Here is a 16,749-nt window from a genome sequence, read left to right as displayed (position 1 = left end):
AAATTATTTATGCTAATTTATGCAAAATTTATTCATAAATCACAGAAAATGCCTCTTCTTTATTTGTTGACAGATTTTTTTTCTTCCATCTGGTAGATCTGCATGAGGTTCACCAAACTTGTACACAATTTTTTGAAATTTTGTCTGGAAAATTATTTATGCTAATTTATGCAAAATTTATTCATAAATCACAAAATGTTCTTTCTTCTTTATTTGTTGATCAGTTTCAATTTTTGCTTTATATGATAGCTTGAGGCGATGATACAAAATTTCAACACAGAATTTTGAAATTCATGAAATATGCTAATTTATTCATATATTTTCAAAACTCACAAAAATTACTTACATCATCTATTCGTTGATTGATTTTGATAATTTTTGTTCCATCTGGGAGCTACATGAGGTTCACCAAGGTTCTACACAGAGTTAAGAAACTTTGACTAGATAATTATTAATACTTAATTCATATGAAATTTATTCATAGATCACAAAAAATACTTCTATGTCACTTCTTCATCAATTTCAATTCTATATCCTCAATTTATGTCACCAATATAATTCACTACAGTGTCAACTGGGCTCAAATTAAAATTGTGTTAAATTTTGTTGCGAGATGCCAGATGAGCTCCACATCATTGATGTGCTAGTTTTGAATACATGATACAAATAAAATATCCTTTTTATTTTCTAATCTTCATGCACTAACATGGTATTAACAGAACTAGAGTCAGGGGATTTATTCCTCTATGGTAAACCACATTTTCCACACCTTTTTCATTACTATTGCTGATTATTTTTTGCAAAGCAAACTTACAATTTTCTTGCATTTTAGTAGTATTGGCAGCAGCTACATTTTAATTCGGGTGGCGGTTAAGATGTCTATATTATAGGCCCACCAACATATTAGGCCTACAATGTGTACCTGTATACATGTATGTCAGAAACAATATAATCCCATCTATATTTGCTTTTATAATAAAGAATGATGCTAGCATTTCATTTTTTTATTTTTTTTGACGAGATTGCCAATTCATACATGAGCATGATCGGTTAAGGGTTCGCATTGAGGTGAAAAATTTTTTTTAAGGTACTTTTATCAAATTTGCTTTTAAAATAATCTTTGATATCTCAGGTTTCAAAAAACTAAGTTTCATGAAGATTGATGATTCCGAAAGTACCGGAATAGTCCATTTTATTCATGGGGGTGCTGCTACCTCTCATCACGGACGGACATTTTTACTCAAATTAAATTCACTCTAGTTTTATTGTTTTTAAAGTTACTCTAATTTGGTTTGGATGTTCTTGCACTCTGAACATTTCTCTATTATCAGACATAATATAGTAGAAAAAAAATATTGGGAACTAATTTTTTTTGGTAGGTGTTAACATTTCCATTTTGAAATTTCCGTCCGTGATGGAAAAAAAGATGAAAAGTTTTTTATTCTTTATCAGAGTAGAAATAAAAAATAAAAAGGTTTAGAGGTATCTCTCTAAACACTGTACATTATTTTATTTGAACATGGCTAAAATCCATACATTTTATCCATATCATAAAGTCAGTCAAAAATGATCACGGACGGACATTAATTTGATCACGGACGGACAAAGTTAATTCACTCAAATTCATTTCACTCTAGTTTTATTGTTTTCAAAGTTACTCCAATTTTTTTAATGGTCTTGCACTCTGAACATTAATCTATCATCAAACAAATTAGTAGGAAAAAAATATGGGAAGTAAACTTTCCTTGTAGATGTTAACATTTCCGTCCGTCCGTGATGAAATTAATGTCCGTCCGTGATCATTTTTATTAGGATAATGTCTATGGACTCAGCTTTTTATTCTTTATCAGAATAGAAACAGAAATAAAAGTGTGTAGAAGTATTTCACTGGACACTGTTCATCATTTTATTTGAACATAGCTAAAATCCATACATTTTATGCATTTAATAAATCAATGAAAAATGATCACGGACGGACATTAATTTCATCACGGACGGACGAGTGAAATACTTGTGGAAAGATATGCAAATGAGAAACTTTGCTGAGCAGATTATGAGTTTAATTTTAGCTTCTAATTGCAATGGCTCTGAGAATTATTCAGAACTCAAATGGAATAAGCCTACAACTCTTCACAATTTTTTGTGATATCTTTGTTTGGCCGTTATTGGGGCTATATTGTTGTCAGGAAAATTGTTAAGCATTATTGGAATGCAGATAGAGTTGAAAAGCTGCATGTACATGTATATGCCAAAAAAGCGGGAAACAAAGTATGGCAAGAACAAGTCCAAAGCTGTAGATTTCATCAATTCAAGCTTGCAGAAAGTGATGGAGAAGAAGTAGAATGCAATGCATAATCTGATAAGCAGAAAAATCAATTTTTCCATGTACAAACTTATGGATTCACAATGCTTCTAACAGAACATAGGTTTGTGAAAATTACATGAATACCTTTTTTCGAAGTCCATTTTGGAGCTAATTTTAAGCAAATCACTTATCTGGTAAACTGTGAAAATGCATAAAGCTTGCAATGTAGTGTTTAGAAGTTAAGCTTTGGATTGGAATATCAATTTCAATTTTGGATTCGGTCAGGGCCTAAATACATGAGGGCTGTTGATGTTATGGGGTGTCTCCGCTTTGATATATGCAAAAGATGGATTTAAAGAGAGCCCCTGACAAGTGTTGATCCAACAAACAAGCATAAGGATCAGTGACCTGTTAATCTTTTAGATTTAGTTTTTGGACCTTAAAAAAACATCTTTGCTCTTGGAAAATTAATGCCTAAAATCATCATGATCATAAAAATACTTGTATCAACATGATCAATAATCAACTAGCTGTTGATTTTGAACCTACTTGTATTCTACACTTTAAAAAGACAATAGGGGAAGGCGGGGTAAGTTGTGACACTTTTTGCATTTTGCACGTTAGAATTGATATGACTAGTAATATTGTAAAAATAAGTACCTTACCTTTAAATTTGATTCTTGGGAAATATTTTTCACCTATATATAACTTTCTACCCCCACGCTGAATGTCATTGTGACCTTTGAAAAAAAGGATGTCAAATTGCTCAACTTGCCCCATCTGTGGGGTAAGTTGTGCCATCGTCAGGGGTAAGTTGAGCCACAAAAACTATGTAAAAAATGTATGCGGGAAGAACCAGGTTGTCAATTTTTTATTTAAAGTCTTTTCACTTGCTAATTCTCTATGAATACTAACATCTTCTGAAAGTAAAAGGACTGTCATGTGAATTTGCTCCTTTCTGCCTGCATATCAATGGCTTTTTACGTTTTTTATTTTTTTTTATTATACAGTTGTACATCACCTATTCTTTACGTTCGATTTTGACAAGAAATGTGTTAAGAGCAATCGTATGTCTAGATTATACTGTGCGTCTAGCATAGAAATCAAGTTGCTACATCTTAAATCAAGTTGCTACATCTTAAATCAAGTTGCAGCAACTTGATTGAAGTTGTAGCAACTTGATTGTGCAACTAATACTGTTTAATATTATTAAAATATGTACAAATCATCAAAACAATTGCATTTGTTTACCAAAAAAGTACTAAGAACTTTTTACAGAATACTTCCATTGTATTTTAATTGTGTCCGTCCGTGATGTCCGTCCATGATGTCCGTCCGTGATGGAAAATATTTGCAATTCTCTCGGAAGTTTGATATTGGTTAAGAATTCAATATGCTGAACATAGAAGCTAACATACCCGAGTGTTAGGTGCATTAACAATAATTGGTCCATGTAAAGCTGTTTAGATAGAAACAATAAAAATGTACAAAAATTCTAAAAACCACATTTCTATCTTGTCCGTCCGTGATATGGCACATTTAGTGGATACCTGTGTTTGTAGGTAACCATGGCAACAAACTTTTTTAATCATTCAGCATACTATGTCCTACCCTTCACTATAAAACACAAAGAAACCTTGTTCATCTTATTCCTAATTTGTTACAAGCCTTCAAAACTTTCAAAATCTATCAAATGTCCGTCCGTGATGAACCGATCATGCTCACCTTGACCTTAATCATCATGCATACAGTACATGTTAAAATTCATTGCACATAAACACATGGCGAGGGCTACAGTAGGGAATATTCACTCACTCAATATCTGACAAACTCTTCATTTCAGAGCCAAATCTGAGCAAATAAACCCTAACTGCATTCACATTGCTGAGAAAGTAGTAATAGAGGAAAGCATTTCATGAAACAAACAGTCCTTGGGTTTTACTGATAGATGTTATAAGCTACTGAAATCATTGCATCTGATTGGCTGAAATCAAATTAATCATAGCAAATCAACAAAGCTTTCCATGAAATGCTTCCTAGGTATCTTTCATTGCCTGGTAACAAAACATGATTCATTTTATAATTTCCATACTGCATAGTACAAATAAAATGTTTGAATTCATGAGGAATTTTATTGCTTTTCACTGTAATAAGCAGTGAAAGCTGAAATTCAGTTTTGGGGTTTCTTAATAGTTAAATCCCACCGCGGTCTAGCATCTTTTGGCAAGGCGTTAATCCACACTTTGCCACTCTCGACCCAGGTGCTAAATGGGCACCCGGTAGGATGTGAAAGTCATTGTAGCTTGTCCAGTACTGTGTGCGCCTCACAGGCGACTGACTTGAATACTCCCCAGGGAGTGGAGCATGTGCACACGTTTTGTGCGGGAATGACTGATTGAATCCGATGACCGGGGTAATGATATATCTTTAAAGTCCTTAGACACGTCATTCCGATGTAAGCACTAAAGCAGATTATTATCATTATCTGTTGGTGTACTTTGCACTCATTTTTCACTTCAGCGCTTCATCTTTACTTCCTATTTTCATATTTTAAGCACAATGCATGCCTTTTCTACAAAACATGTTGTTTGCAGTGTGTCTGTATATTTGTTTTCATGCTGCTATGGTTAATATTGAGTTACACTGTAGTATACTAGCAGATGGTCTAATTCTCACCATCATGTCTCATCCCACTCGGCCAAACATCAATTTGATAAAAATTACTGTTCGGTTCAACCATCATTCGGTCTGTTTTTCATTGACCTGGGGCCTGTAACACAAAGCTTTAGCAATGATCATAAAACATTTTTCTATGATTGATTGCATTGACTACCATGTACAATCAATAGTAAATATTAAGGTGTGATTAATTGCCAAAAAGTGCATGACATTAGGGAGAGTTGAGTCAAGCCTGCGCAAGAGAAGGATATGCACGAATACAAACATATGTACACCTAATACTTTCAATTCATGTACATTACATGGAATTTTGCATTATACTAAAGTTCTTCTATTCTGAAGCAGGATATAGCGAATTGCCACTTGGTTTAAATCCACTGTCTGCTTTCCATTCTTTATCATCCTTCATGGTCTAATCCTAGTTCATGGCATGACCAGTTTGTCTACTAACCATTTACTAGAATTATTGCCTAGTACCTCATTTTAATACCAGTTTGTCTAATTTCCAATTAGGCTAATTCCATTTGGTCTAAGATCCACTAAGACGTCTTTGTCTACATGTACATGATTAAATGGACTGTTTATGAACCAAATTTTCTGGCTATCAGACTATACTACAGCTAGACCTGGGGCCCGTTTCATAAAGGACTTGCAACTGTTGTAACTTTGCCATTATGGCAACTAACATGGAAACCTTGATTCTGATTGGCTGCTGAGCCCTGTTGTCATGGTAGTTGCCATTATGGTGAAGTTACAACAGTTGCAAGTCCTTTATGAAACGGGCCCCAGGTCTAGCTGTAGTTTAGTCTGATAGCCAGAAAATTTGGTTCATAAACAGTCCATTTAATCATGTACATGTAGACAAAGACGTCTTAGTGGATCTTAGACCAAATGGAATTAGCCTAATTGGAAATTAGACAAACTGGTAAATGAGGTACTAGGCAATAATTCTAGTAAATGGTTAGTAGACAAACTGGTCATGCCATGAACTAGGATTAGACCATGAAGGATGATAAAAGAATGGAAAGCAGACAGTGGATTTAAACCAAGTGGCAATTCACTATATCCTGCTTCAGAATAGAAGAACTTTAGTATAATGCACAATTCCATGTAATGTACATGAATTGAAAGTATTATACATGTAAACTTCAGGTGTACATATGTTTGTATTCGTGCATATCCTTCTCTTGCGCAGGCTTGACTCAACTCTCCCTAATGTCATGCACTTTTTGTCCATACATAATCTACTTTTTTCATGCTAACTTTTGCTGACTTTGTCAGTTAGCTCTGTAGCCCTATACTGCTCCAAATTATAAACTACAGGTGTACGTTTTTATTCATGCAAATCTTTCTCTTGCTCAGGCTTGACTAAACTCTCCCTAATGTTATACACTCTTAGTCAAATAAAATAATTCACTTTTCACGCAAAAAGTCTTACTGACTTTGTCAGTTAGCTCTGTAGCCCTATACTGCTCCACGCATGTTTGATAAAGACATTGTGAGTCTGCATGCATATATATAATTAACGGCTGAATTACTTTCGTCATCACAAGTATCTGTGCATGAAATAGCATCCTTTTTCTGTTTCTCTTATATATTGCACATTCATTTTTTTCATTTATTTTCATTCTTTCCTTCGAATCTGTTATTTGGACCTTGCTTGTTCTGTCTACTGTTTATTACTTAGGTCCAGGCCCAAGTCCAGGACTAGAATCTACTAACAGACTGGATAATGTTGTCAGGAATGGGAATAGTCCAACCTCAGGCAAGGACTAACTACAGTACTCTATACATATTTAGTCAGAAGTAGACTAGTCTTGAGCCACGAATTTGCTTCAATAAACCAAGACTTAGGTCCAATCCTTGTGTTTTGGAGCACTAGACTAAGTTTGATTTAAAAAATGTTGGTTTATTACTTTTTTTTTCATGAAGGGCAAAAATAAAAAGTTCTTCAAAATCAGGATTTTAATTTTCACATCATCAGTACATCTCTAAGGAGAAAAAAAGTCAACCCCTGAAACCCATTTCAATTATCATTTTCATTCATCTAAACCTCTTAAAGCATACATGCCTGCACAGATTAATGTGTTTGTAAGAGAGGAAAACATCTTACTCGATAAAACTTACACATATTCAAAAGAAATAAATACAACCATTTATTCTATCAGCGTGAGCAACATTTTGATTAAAGTATCTATTCATATCTGACTGCCTTACATGTATATTATCTTTTATGCAATTCATCTTTGATTATATATTCAGATATACTGTAATAATGGTAGCAATTTCTCTCAATACTTTTCACATGGAAACTAATAATTTTATCGAAATTAGAATTAATTTACATTGTGCATCTTATTATAGACTCATACATCACTTCAAACTGGACACATTGTTAAAATGACGTGATAAATGTTTATTTGTGTGGAAGTCACTGCAATTTCAAGTTAAGTGTTGATTTTTTTGGTGTTGGTGATGTGTGATTTGTTTTATATATCAGAACAACATCAAATTTAAAATATCTTTCTCAGCCAATCAAAATTAAGGATAGTCATATTTGGCTATCCCATTTCATGGAATCCTTGATTTCATTGGATGATGAGCATTGTTGCCATGGTACATGTTTACATTGGATGGCAAAGTTACCATAATAATAACTATTATGCACTGGGCCACGATATGAAAACTTGACCAACGTTGATGACCCACCCCACACCCCATAGCTCTTGGGTTTTAGTTTTTAAGCGTGAAATATAATGTATGTTTCACGTATACATGTTTTATATGTGTTTATATGCAGAGAGATTATCGAGCCCTTCAAGAAGGAAGCCAGATTCAGCAGAAAGAATAATCGCCAGCAGCGATGATGAGACTGATATTGACATGCTTGATGATATTGAATCTACCAAAGAGGTCTATCGGACAAAGGTAATAGAAAATGACCAAATGAAAATCAGCGAAGGACTGAATGATAATTAGGGTACCCAGCGCTAGTGGTTTATGCCAAATTTGAGTTTTTAGGAAAAAATTTCTGCCAGAATATGTCCAGGCTATCTTTTTTTCATGTCTGCTTCAAAACAGATCTTAAAATAATACCTGTCACCTTGCAAAATTGTCATACTTTGATCTCACTTTGGGTCATTTCCTGGCAATTTATAATTTTCCATCAGAATTGTTTGCCACATACAATTTGCTCTTCTTGGTTTGATCAAATTCAATTTCATTTCTTTAAAATAGCGTAGACAAAATACAAAATTTTATTTTAACCTATTAGAATGACATGATTGGTCATTTTAATAGATCCTCTTTGAACTCATGTTGACTTTTTTAATGCAACTGGCTGTTTGATCTTCCTTACATTTTTTTCTCAAACAGACAGAAATTTATGTGAGTGATCTGTCTCGGAAGAAAGTCAACACACTGGAGAAGAAATATAACATGTATGTCTGGAATCTTATAACAGTCTCAGTATTCTACGCTCTGCCAGTAGTTCAACTTGTCATAACATATCAAGTGGTAAGTGACCTACAAGTATTTCAAGTTTGGATAGATCCCCCAAAAGTCCATGTTACCATTCCCATTTAATACTAGATTAAATGACAAAAACTGTGACATGTATGTATTGGAGCTTATAACAGTCTCTGCATGCTATGCTCTCCCAGTTGTTCAACTGGTCATAACATATCAAGTGGTACGTGACCTACAAGTATTTCAAGTTTTGATAGATCCCCAAAAGTCCATGTTGCCATTCCAATTCAATACTAGATTGTTTGAAAAGAAGTGAAACTTGTGTACCAAGAAAGTTATAACCATCTCTTATGCTATTCATTGCGTTTTCTTTATACTAGTTATTACAGTGTACCTAATAAACTCTTTGCTGGCTGAGCCATGAACCCCCCGTGCCAAATTATGTACCTTTCTGATGTCCAATGAATACAGATACGAATAAATAAATGAATGAATTTATAGATAATAAATTAATAAATAAATAAATTAATAAATGAATAAATAAATGAATGAATGAATGAATTAATAAATGAATGAATGAATGAATAAATGAATGAATGAATGAATAAATAAATAAATGAATAAATAAATAAATAAATAAATAAAAATTAAATAAATAAATAAATAAATATAAATTCAAATGGTTCTGGCTTTATGTTATAACAATAATAATAATTATTTTGCTTCCAGGATTTGATTTCTGAATGCTTTATTATTTTAATAATCCATTTGTATTTACCATTTTTACATTTACAGGTTACGAATGTGACTGGAAACCAAGATTCCTGCTATTATAATTTTTTGTGTGCAAAGCCTTATGGATGGTTCAGGTAATTTTATTTTTCATTTTCGTTTCTTCTACAAGTTTTTTGTTTTTTTTAGTGATGGTTTCTTTAAATACATCTTTTGAATAGTAAATTCATCATTGATCTATACCCCCTTGGTATATATTTAGCTTGCTCTCATCCCGCTTTGTCCAATCCTATTCCATCTGTACATGTACCTCATTAAAGCCAATATTACACTCTTCTTTGTTTCATGTGATATTGGGATTACCTTTTGGAATATCTTTGGTATCCCATTTTGAGCCATCCAATGCGAAATGATTATTGACCCTGTACCAATTAAAAACTTCAGACCTGCTTTGATCCTTTGCCTGGCAGAACGATCATATTTAGCAGAAAAAAAATATTTAAGAAACTGTTTTTTTAATCAATAAATTTGCTTTTTTTCCTGTTGGTAATAGTGCCTTCAACAATGTGTTTAGTAATACTGGATATGTGATGCTAGGAATATTATTCCTCCTACTTGTCTGGAGGAAAGAATATGCTCACAAGAAGAGAGTCAATGCTGGGTACAAGAATGAATTGGTAATTATTCCCTTTCATTACAAGTTTTTCCATTTCATTTCCCTAGGCTCATAGATGTCACATTTATTTTTGTTTCATTTCTATCATTTGTGTTAATCACCATTGATTGATTATATTTTATATTAACAACCATTTTCATTAACAAATGGATTGAGATTTTCCTGTTACTCTCACTTTAAAGTTCTGTTATATGGAAACCTGTTTCAAGCTTTCATTAAATCATCAAACTCTTCAGATCAATTTAAGAAACTTCTAAAAACATACCTCTTTTCCGATTAATTTCTTTTGCATGTATTTGTATTGTAATTATTATGTACTTTTGTTTTAAATCGTTTGTAAACGCTGTGATACAGTTAACTATGGAGAGCGTACTAAATGCTAGTTATTCATGTATTAAGCTTTACTAAATTTCATCAAAACTGAATGTTGCTCTCCCTATTCCTTACTTGACTTTATGAGTATTTATGAGAAATGCCTATTGCCCCTTCAACATGTCCATGTATAATTTGTAATTACATGTATGATTCAATTTCCAGACTCATGGTATCCCCAAACACTATGGTCTGCTGTATGCCTTGGGCTATGCTCTTATCATGGAAGGTATTATGAGCGGCTCCTATCACGTCTGTCCAAACAGGGCAAACTACCAGTTTGGTGAGTACAGTGTGTCCCAATAGAAGTATCCCTCTCATAGGCTGCTACATTTTGAATTTAAACCCCATATATCATCCTGTGTTTATATCCAACATACAATATATTCCTATTTCAAGTCATTCATTCTGCATATTTCATTAAGCTTTATTTTTTTATTACATGCACATAACCTGAAATAGACTTGACTACTTTGATATCTGAAAGACTAAGAGGGGCTGATTCAGGCACCCTTAGGTCTCAGCCAGTGACTGCGTGATCGTAACGAAAATTCGACACAAACCTTACCCACAGTATGATCTGTGAAACCAAATTCTGAATTTGAATACCCCCCATCCAGTCTTATGATGGTTATACTGCACTTTTCCCATTTTTCATTAAATTCTTAACTGCTTACAATGAATGTTCTCATAATCACACAAAATGATAAAAATTTAATCATCACTAATTATTGTGTCCTATGTAAATTAGAAGCGCCATCATTGTTTGTTTGATGAGCAATAAAATGGAATTTACCCACATTATGCTGCACTCAGTCCAGGCGAGGTGAATGTGTACCATGCAGGATTAATTCCTAGGATGCACAAAGCGCTTTAAACAGCTGGAGTTTGAGCCGGGTAATATATAATATATATAATATATAGTGGGCCATTGAATAGGCGACTAGATAAATGCTACATTATTATTTGTTTCCATAGATACTGCCTACATGTACATGATAGCTTGTCTGGGAATGTTGAAGATGTACCAGCAGAGGCATCCAGATATCAACGCAAACTCCTACAAATCATTTGCTTTGTTTGCCGTAATACTTTTTATTGGATTTCTGGGGCTGGTAAGTTGTTCGGAGGAGTGGTTGTGATGATAATGATGATGAGGATTGGTGATAAAGAAGATGATGATGATGCTAATGGTGGTGATGGCATTCATGATGATGATGATGATGATGATGATGGTGGCGGTGGTGATGATGGTGTTGATGATGATGATGACGATGATGATGCTGATGATGATTATGGTGATGGTGATGATTATGAGGAAGATGATGATGGTTGTGATGATGATGATGGTGATGGTTATAGTGATAATGATGGTTGGGGTGAAGATGATGATGATGATAATGGTGATGATATAATGATGTTGATGATGACAGTGATGTTGATGATGATGGTGTTGATGATGATTATGATGAAAATGGTGATGTCCATAATGATGCAGGCTTTCACGTCGATGATGAGTTTTATGATTATGAGAGCGATGAATATGATGATGAAAGTGATGCTGCTGTTGATGGTAATGATTATGAGGATGACATTGATTGAGTAGTCATCCAAAGTAAAATCCTTCCAAGCATGGTCCATACACTATATCAATCATAGAACTTTTTTCCATTTCAGTCCCCCATGAGCATATATTCATTCCTATACATGTACATTAACTTCAGATAAAACAGCGCCCCCATGAGTTCGTTACACACATAGTCTCTCATTAGCGGAAGGGAAACCCCCCATTCCAGTTTCATCTTTGAGGCAGGGAAGCCGGACACTAATCTCATTACCGCTAATGGGATAGTTCCTATCACCAAACCAACCTGCTTACCGTGCCCCTTATGGACTAACGAGGGAGCCCTAATGAGAATTACGTAAATGAAGCCGCATGACAGTGATAAGCTCCTGTTTGTTTGTGTTTGTGCATGCGTGCAGAATGTTGCGTGCAAATGAAAACTCTACTGGAAGTACCAAATGTTTGAATCATCCAAGTAGGATGCACATTAAGAAGTGGGTAGGACTATTGGAATGGAAGGGCTTTTGAGATTATTTTGTATGTCATCAAAGATTGCTACAAATCGGAAACAAATGCACATACATGTACATGTACATCCCTACATGTATAAAAAGTGATTCGGCCTCCCCCCCCAAAAAAAAAATAATAATAATAACATGTAAGGCCTTCTACAGTACTTTTATTCCCCCCCCCAAATTCATATTTTATTGTTCAAAATGAAATCTGAAAATAGTGGGCCCGGCAGTCACTGTTCAGTGTCAGATCGATGTTGCTCTATACCTTGAATCATTGAATGCCAAACAGGGTAGCAGCAACTTCCATCTTTTATAGTCTTTTGGTCTGACATGCCCGGGGTTTGAACCCCCGACCTCCCGAATGTGAGACGGACGCTCTACCCACTGAGCCAACACACCAGTACAATATATAATATGATATACTTTGGTTCAACCTATCAGCCGTTGCATGATATTACACAATTTTTGTATAAATATTGCATTTCTTGTTTTCTGGAATAATTGTAGTTGCCTGAATGCATGCCAGAATTATTTCATTCGTTCGGAAGGAGAAAAATAATGCAATTCATTCATAAATCATCAACTTCTTATCTTTTAAAACCACACTAATTCAATCAAGTAAATCTTCCACTACCAATTAGTCCTAATAGAGTAATGATTAGAAAAACTGGAAATGGGGCCAATTGTAGAAATAGTTGCATTGATTCAATCACAGCTACATGTAACAAACTGAATAAATTTAAGTTCAAATGTGTGATTCTAATTGAATGGACATAAAATTGTATTTGGTGCATGCTAGTTATCTGTAACTAGTGGAAAGCTGGAAACCACATTTTAGTAAACCAGTCATGATTCATTTCATTTGTATGTTAAATTTTTTTCTCATACCTGTACATCAATTTGTATTTTTTATTGTTAATATTTTTATAAAGGTGTATTTGGAAATAGATAGGATCAATTCAGCATATCAGTTCGGTTCATTTATTCATTTCTAAAAAAGAAAAGGCAATGAGTACAGATATATATATATATACATAGAAAAATACACTTCGAATATATACATCAGTATTTTAAAATGTAAACATGCAAAAAACAACTTTAACTAAATGCAATGATATTCATGTATAATTAGGCCTGTGTACAGTAATAGTATGAGAAACAAAAAGGAGGATTTAAAATAAAGCCAATAGTGGCCTTGTAAGGTAAGGTCTCCTAAAATGATAAATGATAATTTGGAGGCTACGTAGTATATACAATCAAAGCAGTCAAGAGGCTTTCAGAGATAAATTCAAGAGAAGTAATCCAAAGTATGTAAAAGAGACAAAATTTAAGAAGCAATTTCACCCCATTCCTCAACTTGATTGAGTCACTGTCTTCATTCTTCAACACCTCACAGCTCTCATTTCCTACACTGATCCTACAGGGGGCCTGTTTCATATTCATGACTTTCACTAACAAATTCACTCTCACCCAATCAGACGCAAGGATTTCAGTAGCTTATCACAATACTCATTGACAAGATGGTTTGTGTAATGCTCACTATTCCTATTGCACTACTTATCTACCAGATACACACACTAAGGGAAGAGGTTTATGACTTTGTATTGATTATCTTATTACCAATACACGTGTATTTGCATACTGCCAGCGAGTTTTAGAGCTTGAATTGGTAATTTATTTTTTAAAGCTATGCATGTGCACTTTGGAGCGTTGTGGCCCAGTGGATTAGTCTTCTGACTTTGAAACAGAGTGTCTTGGGTTCGAATCCCAGCCATGGCGTAATTTCCTTCTGCAAGAAATTTATCTACATTGTGCTGCACTCGACCCAGGTGAGACAAATGGGTACCTGGCAGCAATTCATTCCCAGAAATGCCACCATTCTGTAAAAGGCTGCGGGGCAGTGATATGCCCTATATATGCATGTTGGTATTATTTTCCCTCTGTGCAGTTAATTACAAAGAAAAATGCCATCATTTTTACTTTTAAAATTGTAGCATGACATTGAATGAAAATGATCTGGGAAATACATTTCAATGTACTAGCAAATCAATGTAAGTACAAGTCATGTAACATCTTCAACTGTTATGGAAAAATATAGTTTTGGATTTTAAAAGCTTTGCACCATTGCAAAGAAACAGATGTATCATCTGCATGAAAGTTTGCTATTTCCCGATTCTTGGAGCGGAAAATTATGATTATTTAATTTAGGAAATAGAATACAGGAGAAAAGTGGAAGCACAATGCCATCAGTCTACTCATTGCACTTGAACTATAATATTATCAAGTTAGATATTATCTTGGCCATGCTGTGCCAAATATAAATAATAAAAAAAATTCAGGAAATATTGTGCATAGTTTTAATGTAAACAGGATGTATATCTTTGGGAGAGAATTATGGGATTGAAAAGAAAAACGCACCCCACGTAAAGACACAACGATAATCAAACTTTGCTCCACCAATGTTATTTTTAAACATCACATCCACTTTATATTTCAATAATCATTTCCACAGAAGCGGAAATAATTTTTCAAAGGCCAGTTTAATCTCTTGGCTTACTTTGCTGACTGGAAATGCATCTTATGTGTGATGACCAAAAGAGTGAGAAAATGAGGCTGCTTATTAGGACGGAAAGTGCACTATACAATTATTACGACATGAAATAATTTTGGGAGGTATTGAGAACTTTTGTGGTCATAATAACTGTCTGTAACTACATGTTCTTAAGTTTATCTGTAGTAAAACTGCACATCAGAGATTTTAATTATCATTAGGAAGGGTTGAACAGAGTATACTGTACTTACATGTTCCTGAAAGATAGATTACCGGACGTCAAATGCAACGAGGCTCCCAGCTCTTGTACAGAACATGGGAATAATCCGAGAATAGCATGCGATGGAGTCAGCCCTACAGCGCTGGTCGAAAACGAGTGAGGCCAGGCAGAATCATAATCTTATCATGTTTTAAAGTTCTCATGTGATATCCTGGTTTGGACTATAAATAATTAATACAGGCCTCTTTTTCTTAAAATATGCTTTTGAAGCTATTAGATTTAGTACTGGTATCATATTTGCCATAGAATATTCTACCGCTCTTTGCTTGGTGTGGTCAGAGGTACCCAAATTGTGATTCAACATTTGAATGCTTCGTCTAGTTTGTGTTGTTGTACAATATCTGTATTATAATGATAATAATTGGGGGGGGGGGGGAGTAAGGAAAACAAAATCGTGCCCAATTATTGGCATTCGATATCTTGTGCATCTTAATGCAAAATGGAATGTCTATTAAGCCCCATAATACATGAAGTCTTATCAGACAAATGCAACTTTCTTCCTGAAGGTACTAACTATAGCTACTCAAAGTACTCCTCATTATGATTGGCATTGGTATTTTTTTCATGCTTTCTCTATTTATATCTGCTTTTATATGAGTTGAATTCTATAAAATCAACAATTTATTTTTAATCTGAAAATTTGCAGTTATTATTATCCATATTATATACATGTAAAAGACATAGGAAACCCATCTTAAAATCAACACAGCACATTTTTTTCCTTTATATTCCAAATATCTCTGTTCTTTCTCAAAACTACACATTATGCTAAAAAGGAAAATAAAATGACAATCTCTCTTTCTGCTGATTTTCAATTATGACTGACAATATGAACGTTGACACATCTATTAGAAAAATGGACGAGCTACAGCAGGATATTGCTTAATTGCAAGGAACCACTTTGTTATATGTTCGAACACGGTTTCCTGGTATTCATTTGTTAACAGCATGCAAATGGTTGCTGGAAGCTGTTCAGTTTGGGTAAATTTAGGGAGGTACGTGTTGTCTTTGGTGAAAACTTCTTAGCATTTTCAATGGCGATGTTTCTGGACAATGCTGTAATGCCCAAATTAGTCCGCAAGTGCTTTGTGCTTGATAAAAATGAATGAATCTATTTGTGCTCTATCAAGCTTAATATTGTCAAAAGAACAAATTTTGAATAAGTCTGGCGCATTTACTGTCTTATATCAGATTGAAAGTGAGAGAGCTTTTCATATTCTTTGAATTGCCTTGGACTTTTAAGTTCATCTGTAAAGTAGATTGCACTGTCCTTTGGATATTATAACTAACACAATTTAAAGAATTATTAGGATTTAGAAGAGCAGGACATTAAGAGAAAAACAAGGAGGAGGAAAATAAGGAGGAAGAGGAGAAGATGAAGGGGAGACAGTGGCAAAGAAGAAGAAGGAATAGAAGAAGAGAAGGAGGAGGAGGAGAAGAAGAAGAAGAAGAAGGAGGAGGAGGAGGAGAAGAAGAAGAAGAATAAGAAGAAAGAGGAGAAGAAGAAGTAGAAGAAGGAGGAGGAGAAGGAGAAGAAGAAGGAGAAAGAGGAGAAGAAGAAGTAGAAGAAGGAGGAGGAGAAGAAGAAGAAGAAGAAGGAGGAGGAG

The 16,749-nt window shown here is 34.2% G+C and overlaps 1 protein-coding gene across 1 annotated transcript in view; it reads left to right on the top strand.

Annotated features, from left to right (window-relative positions):
• LOC121419690 (SID1 transmembrane family member 1-like) overlaps positions 1–16,251 on the top strand; it is a 43,059-nt gene extending 26,808 nt beyond the window's left edge. Inside the window, exons 13-20 of the mRNA XM_041614150.1 lie at positions 6,672–6,749; positions 7,785–7,912; positions 8,360–8,500; positions 9,248–9,321; positions 9,738–9,861; positions 10,398–10,515; positions 11,211–11,347; positions 16,090–16,251. Coding sequence (XP_041470084.1) covers positions 6,672–6,749; positions 7,785–7,912; positions 8,360–8,500; positions 9,248–9,321; positions 9,738–9,861; positions 10,398–10,515; positions 11,211–11,347; positions 16,090–16,251 — 962 coding nt within the window. The remainder of the gene's footprint in view (positions 1–6,671; positions 6,750–7,784; positions 7,913–8,359; positions 8,501–9,247; positions 9,322–9,737; positions 9,862–10,397; positions 10,516–11,210; positions 11,348–16,089) is intronic.
• The last annotated feature ends 498 nt before the right edge of the window (positions 16,252–16,749 follow it).

The sequence above is a fragment of the Lytechinus variegatus genome, chromosome 8 (assembly GCF_018143015.1).
Source record: "Lytechinus variegatus isolate NC3 chromosome 8, Lvar_3.0, whole genome shotgun sequence".
Classification (NCBI taxonomy): Eukaryota; Metazoa; Echinodermata; class Echinoidea; order Temnopleuroida; family Toxopneustidae; genus Lytechinus; species Lytechinus variegatus.
The sequence above is the reverse complement of the archived record's forward strand: the minus strand, read 5'-3'. Positions and strand labels throughout refer to the sequence as shown.